Genomic DNA, 7,267 nt, shown 5'->3' with positions numbered 1-7,267 from the left:
AGAAGAAGAAGAAGAAGAAGAAGAAGAAGAAGAAGAAGACAGTAGAAGAGGAAGGTATTATTAAATATTGTTGAATATTGTTTTCATAAGAAGATTACTGGAGAGTTACGCCGGGGGGGGTATCATTTTATGGTTGAGATGCGAGGATTGGGATTCGGAGATTCGTGACTGTTTTAGTCTCCTAGAGAGGTGAAAAGCTTGGAGTTAATGGTGTTGTGACGTTGGGGTGGAATAGAATGGAGGATTATGGGTATTGGATTTATTAGATGAGATGAGATGGTATGGGATGGGATTTAGTTAAATGGAGTGTTTTTCCATTGATGGGCATCTAGTTACCAGGAGGGACCTTGGGGGAGTATGGTTGGAATGTTGTGTTGATTTTTAGGGGTATGGGGATGCATGATGTAGGTAGGAGGTAGAAGTATTGATATTGGTGATGGTGCAATGTTCATTTTAGTATTTCAAAGGAGAGAAAGATGACAGGTTCTATAAGTTTTTACATTTTTCTATCTTGTATATTGGACCAGGAGAGATTCATGTAACTCCAAATACATTCTAGGCCACCTTCTAGTTTGACGATCTACATCTACATAGAACGCCAGAGGATTCTAAAGATTGCTGAGAAGATGGCTTGGAGTTCAGCCCCACGATACTTCGACACCCGTCGCTATTGACGTGCTAGCGTAATTTTGGTATATTAGCAATAACAAGTTTTGCAGACAAGAATTTGCTGCCTTTTCTCACTTGAACTCGATTTGTCCCTGTCACTCTCCTCATCCACACACTTTCGTTATAAAACCCTTTCGAGGAACATCTTAGCAAGGTCGTCTAGTCTCAGTTGTAAGTCCGGGATAAATCAAAAATTTTCTTTCTACACCAGTATCACAATCATTGCACATCCTTCAATCGTTTAAGCATATCAACCATCCCTTGATAACTTTAGCACCTCGACAGATGAAACGTAAAATTATTGCAATGTTTTCGGTTAACAACTCTTGGAGGCTGGCACTACTAGTTCAACGAGGTTGAAGCAAAAGACATTTGAAGAGGAGGGAGGTATCGCCTTTCATCTTTTGCATGTCTTCCGGCACAATATCAAAATTGACAAAAAAACATACAACAGTAGGGATTCGCTGGTGGTCACCCACCCAACTACTGATCTACCGATCTGAAGCTTGTGTATGGCAGAGCGGACGGGATGCCCAATTCTCTCCAGTCTGTGGTCGTATGTGATGGAAGGCTATCAACTAGTAGCTATATTTCATTTCTTCATGAGTAGCACACCAAACATCACTTGCCGAAAAATTCCAAATAATCGAAAACATAGATCCCCAATCCCCATTTATATTAATGCTAATTTCTATTACATAGATGTTATGATATTAAAACATTTGAAAACGGGGTTAGTGAACTACTTTTCCATCATACGACTGTATCGTATCATACGAAACCACCTCCACGCCAAGCTTCTTGTCCGACGGCCAAGAATACCTTGTTTGGAAATGCTCCATAACTTATGCAGGCGGATAAGAAAACCTGGGGGTACTTTGATCCAAGTTTGTATTAATGTTTTGAAGTGTTGAGGAGACGGTGGTTGAAAGTTGTGACGGCGTGACAGGCAAATAGAGTGATCAACTATTATAAGCGCTGAAAAGGAGGAACTACACAGCCACGAGCGTTCGAATTGAAGAGAAGCATAAAAAGACTGTGGCATAGTAGCCAGCCGCACGGCGCCTCTCTTTCAAATCGAGAAGCCATTCGTCCTCCAGGATCTTTTTATCATAAAGCTAGCAGCAAGTAAAATTGTTCTGGATTGCCTTGTCCATTCTGAGTATGGCCTAACGATTTTGAGCAAACTGAATTTCAGTTCAATTGCCAGCCTTTTTGGCATTTAACAATTTGAATCTCCCATTCCTAAAAGAGAAATACATTTACAAAACTATTCCCGTGCATCTGACCTTGATATTGAATCCCTATACTTTATCTGACGACACTGTTATTGTCCCTGATGTTCAAGAAATGCGATATGTTCGAAGCGCTTGAGGCCATTTGATGGTGAAATATTATACTTCTTATGAAATTATTCTCCAGTTAGTTTCATATAGTCCGTCCATATATGCTACATAAAAATGTCAGAGCTATCGGAACTAGCCCATTTTCTCGCCATCAGCGTCTTCAAGTCTTCTAACCAAATCTGAAAGATCATTCAGTTGTTGAAGATGCCAAATTTAAATACGTGAAAATATCGGGGTTTGTCCAAGCAATAATTTTAGCTGAGTCTAACTAGTTGATGAGTCCTGATGTAAACTACTACCACATCTCTAGATGAGGGACTTGTCCTGATGGCCTGTTTAACATGCGTCCAGGAGAAAACGGCTTCTACAGTCGGGCGAAAATCTCACAGAAAGGAACGCTCGTTTGTCAAATGCATGAATTAGAAGATATCTATCCGAGTACTTAGCGCAGAAACAAACACGTAGAGACAACATTGCTAGTCTAGACTTCGGCGTTACCCATCGGGACGACACTCTATTGCCGAAAACGAAGGAGTTGAATAGTGAAACTGCAACTTCACAGTACAATGATACATGTGTATATAGGAGCTAGGAGCAAAAGACACCATAGCATGAATTCCATTTAAATTGATAAGAGATATGATCATATTTGGTGTCGATGAGCTGATAACACTTGAAGGCAATGATAGGAATTCCAAATCTTTGGTGATTAGCGAGAGTTGTGATGAAAAGAAAGAGATGGAAATTTGAACGCGTCATAAGAGCTTAGAAACAGCTAAGGACATGCCTTATGTTTGAGTATTTAAGTTATTGTAACCAGGAGCTCTTCGGGCAATTCCACGTCCTTGCCGAACTGACTCTGTTATCCGATAATTTTCAGGATTCTAGTTGTAAAGTCCGAAACGGCAAGGGAACATATGTCCAGCATTGTAAGCACAAGGATGTATTTGAATGCATTACCTGCATTGACTGCATGATGATAACACGGGCAACTCCTTTTGGACATGTTTGGCCGTGTTCTCGGATGACCTCCATGGAAACATGGTAAATGGATAGACAGGATGGGAAATACTCTGGGACGTTGGATACAACGCCATCTAACGTTACCAACGTCTAGAACAATTGGGATACAAACAAATGTAATTCGAATGAATATTTCAAGATACGTACGTTATATATATAAAAGGAAAGAGAATACTGCCTGGCCGCGCGGGGAATGAATCGGTCAATTTTATGTTTCAACAGATCGTTCGTTACTTTGCATTGTTGTTTATCAATTTATCCATCACAGCGATAAGAAATCCTAGCTCGCTAGAACCATAGCACCACCAATAGATTGCCCTTCAGCTTCCCCCCCTTCAATCAATGGACCCTCATAATTTCCAAACTTCAATTACTTCAAATGATTACTTTAACGGAGACGGACTTGAGTTACAGTTACCTCAACAAGAACAACAACTGAATACTCATCCTATACAACCAGGTCCAAGGTCCTACAAGTCGCGCAAGTATCGACCTTGTGATTTCTGCCGAGCCCGTCAAGTAAGATGCTCCATATCTTCCGCCCCGCCTTGTCAACTGTGTACATCGCATGGAAAGAGCTGCACATTTGTAGATCGGCCAAAGAAGAAGAGGAGGCCAAATATTGTGACAAGCAATGGTGATAAAGGTAGTGGATCTACAACTTCTACTCGTATGTTACAACATTACACAAAAAGGACAATGGTTGTTCCTTGAGGGAGATTCGCTGACTTTGGCGTCCGTGGAGCTACTGCTCCATTGCAACAATATTGCTCCGCTGCTCATCTTAGTACCAACTTTATCGCACAATATAGCGAGCATAACTTTCAAAGTTTGACTGGACACGATGTCTTGACTGAATCGACTTCGTCTCCAGACCAACATATTCTTGTCCAAGATGGCTCGCCTATATACAGTTTGGATCCTTATTTGGACATGGTGCAAAGCACGCGAATAAGGCCCCTCAACTCGCAGCATTCAAGATCTGCGAGATTTGTTGGCGAATCGGGTGAATCAAATCCATACCTGTTACGCCATTGTCGCTATAATGAAAATGATGAATGCACGATCTCAAAGTTAACATACCGGCGGATCAAGAACTCCTCTACGCACAATGACTTTTCAAATCAGAGCGAGGAGCCGCCTGTGGTCTTCATGCTGGCAGATGATAGCTTTTCACAGAAAGGGGAGCCAAGGGTAAATGATGATGTTCTCGCCGGAGCAGAGGCAGATCTGAGGGGCATGTTCACAGATCAGGAAGCGCTTCGTCTTATAGGACTTTTCTTCCGATTTGTATACCCCTATTTTCCCATTCTATCTAAAAGCCAATCCTTCCAATCGCCAGGTGTACTCTCACCTACGATTGTGCATACATTTCCATGTTCCTTATTGTCAGCAATGTATGCTACCGCTCTACCATTCATTCTATATGATGATATTCTTTCCACGACTCTGGTACATTCACCACCGTCAATTCATGAGTTGTTTCGCCTTTCCTGGATCTTCGTTCAACAGGAGCTCCATGCACCACGGCTTTCAACATTACAAGCATGTCTCTTACTGCTACAGAGAGCTCCCACAAATCGATACACGACAGATACACCTTGGAAGACGAGCCTTGTTGGTTGGACAGTGAGTCTTGCTCAAACTCTGGGTCTGATGAAGGAATGCGGTGACTGGAGTAGTATACCGGTTTGGGAAATGAATTTGCGAAAAAGACTATGGTTTGGGGTTTTCATCATGGATAAATGGGCATCTTTGAATGCCGGTATGCCCAGTCATATTCATGCTGATGATTTTGACGTCCTTCCATTTGGGGATAACGACCTTAAAGCATCTACACCCGATTCTCATCAACACATTACGGATTCAGAACCAGATTCAGAACACTTTCGGCTGCTGACCGAGCTGACCACCATACTCAGCGACATTGTCGATTCATACTATACTCTGAGAGCAACACAACGGACATCTAAGGATCTCTCATTGTCACTTGAACTAGCAAGACCGCTACGCTCACGCCTTAAGTCTTGGAACGATTCTTTACCTCCTTCTATGTCTCTAAGACAACATGAGCATTTCGATTCACGTGGTGTAGCTCAATTAAGCGGAAATCCATCACTTTCACTAGCCTACATCATTGCAACCATGACATTATTCCGAGCTCTCCTCCGACCTTTGGAAAATTTGACAAGTGTAGATGGGGAGGCAACAGTGGGTAGCCGTCTAGCCGTTCGAGCCAGTGCTAGGGAATGTGCCAAAGAAGTCGTCGAATTTGTAGAAAATCTTAGCAGAGGGGCTTTGGATGCCTTTTGGCATTCCTGTAAGTTCTAATAACCGTCGCCCATTCATAGTCTCTAACAAAACTCAGGGTCTCGTGCAAACTTCGCAATAGCATCATCATTTCTCATGCAACTCCTCGTTACAGCCGAAAATGAAACTGAATCGGCAGAAATCAACGAATTGGTGACTCGTTGGAGGTGGGCCATGCGTATTGGTAGCGGCAGCGCTGGAAACGGACTCATGAGCTTGGGGTTACTGAGGTTAGATGGCTTGTTAATGAAGAATAGTGGTGTGGAAGCAGGTGTATGAATATCGAGGATTGGCGAGGATGATGTGTTGATATTGCTTTGTGATTAAATCGCAAAATTCTCGGTACATGAAATTGATCCTTCGAGAGGGTCATAAATTGCGCTAGGGCTAATGATAGAATGGGAACTTGCATGCTGATTTTGGAGTGCGGTGTTAGGCGGAGTGGGAAAGAATGGAAAGCTGCAAATAGGAATTGGAAAGGGGCGTGTTTTGGTCTAACGGTCGAGTCACTGGTGTATATTTGAGACAGATCTCTTGGTGATGCTGACCAAGAGGTAAATATCGATCCTTGATCCAAGCAGCATGTATCGAATGAAAATTAATGAAAATTTTAAAATGTTTATATCCACCACATATCAAGAGCGGGACTACCGGCTCACAAAACATCTATTTTCGCCTCTCTTTCTTGTTATCATGACCATCCTCCTCCTTTGCCCCATTTTCCTCTTCTTCCTTCTCCCTCTTTCTCTTCTGTATCGCTTCCGGTGGACTATCCTCAATCAAATCACTCTTATCATTGAGACCCGTCCACTTGGGTAATCCATCTGGGAGATCTACCAAGCGCTGTGAATAAAACATGTGGCATCTATAATCCAAATTACGACATATTAGCAATTGATCTCATTTAGGATCCAATGGATAAAGAGGAGGAAAAGGAAGAGTAAAAAAACGTACTCGGGATTAAACCTCTCCTTCTCTTCCTTACTCTTAAATTTTATCAAGCTTGGAAATAAAAGGATCATATTTCGTCCTTCGTCCATGATGGGTGTGCGACAGTATGAACAGCTTACTTTGCAAGGGAGCTTGTGACGGGTAGTTTTTTCTTCCGATTCGTACCTAGTTTGGGGCTTTGGGTTAGAAGTGTTTGGATTGAGCTTGGGCAATGAATGGTTGGGGAAATAGTGTTGGGTTGGATGAGTATAGTGGTTGGTAACTTAGTAGAGATGGTTATAGTAGGAAAGGATAGAAAACAATATAAACTCATAACACATACCAACCTAAATCATGATGACCATGCGTAAAATTAATATCCTCCTTATGAAAAATCGCCGCCCATTGAAAAGGAGCTCCTACCCAAATCCTAACATTAGCATACTAATCCTCCTATTCTCACTCCTCACTCCTCGCCCCTTTCCTTTCCCTCCCCTTTCCCCCCAAAACACAAAAAATAAACCAACCAACCAACTCACCATGCAAAACCTGACAAGTAGTACAATGACAAAACTTCGCACTCAAAGGCCTCTCCCTACTCAACTGATACTTCACCCGTCCACAATGACAAGCACCCTCATAGAGAGTCTTGAATGCTTCCTCGTTCTCATGTACTTTATAGGGGACGCGGAATTTCCAATCGTTGTGTTCGCCGTGGATATCGGAGTCTTTGTGGCCTTGGGAGAGAGCGGCGTTTTTAGCTTTGGTGGTTGAATTGGTGTTTGAGTGGGTGGAATTGGAAGGGGTCATTTTGGTGTGGAATTGAGTGTGAGATATGCGGTTGAGGGGGGTTGATGTGGTGTGCTGGGGTGGAGAGAGAGGGAGGAGTTTGGGGGATGGATGTTGAGGTGGGTGAGAGGAAGTTATTAGTCTTGATTGGAATTGGAGAGGGAGACGGGTGTTAGGTTTAGAATATAAACTAAATAGGA

The 7,267-nt window shown here is 42.5% G+C and overlaps 2 protein-coding genes across 2 annotated transcripts; one reads left to right on the top strand and one right to left on the bottom strand.

Moving 5' to 3' along the window:
- Positions 1–4,775: 4,775 nt before the first annotated feature.
- On the top strand, positions 4,776–5,627 carry SS1G_01623 (hypothetical protein; the record flags this gene model as incomplete). Its single annotated transcript, XM_001597379.1, has 2 exons — positions 4,776–5,358; positions 5,407–5,627. 2 exons carry the CDS (start codon positions 4,776–4,778, stop codon positions 5,625–5,627), a joined length of 804 nt encoding a protein of 267 aa, XP_001597429.1.
- A 387-nt stretch (positions 5,628–6,014) lies between these two features.
- SS1G_01622 (hypothetical protein) lies at positions 6,015–7,088 on the bottom strand (the record flags this gene model as incomplete). The annotated part of the gene is made up of 4 exons (XM_001597378.1): positions 6,015–6,213; positions 6,303–6,464; positions 6,622–6,697; positions 6,818–7,088. The coding sequence occupies 4 exons, from the start codon at positions 7,086–7,088 to the stop codon at positions 6,015–6,017; spliced, it is 708 nt and encodes a 235-aa protein (XP_001597428.1).
- Positions 7,089–7,267: the final 179 nt, after the last annotated feature.

This window comes from Sclerotinia sclerotiorum, genomic scaffold (assembly GCF_000146945.2).
Source record: "Sclerotinia sclerotiorum 1980 UF-70 scaffold_2 genomic scaffold, whole genome shotgun sequence".
Lineage (NCBI taxonomy): Eukaryota > Fungi > Ascomycota > Leotiomycetes > Helotiales > Sclerotiniaceae > Sclerotinia > Sclerotinia sclerotiorum.
This window is presented reverse-complemented; position numbering and strand designations above follow the sequence as displayed.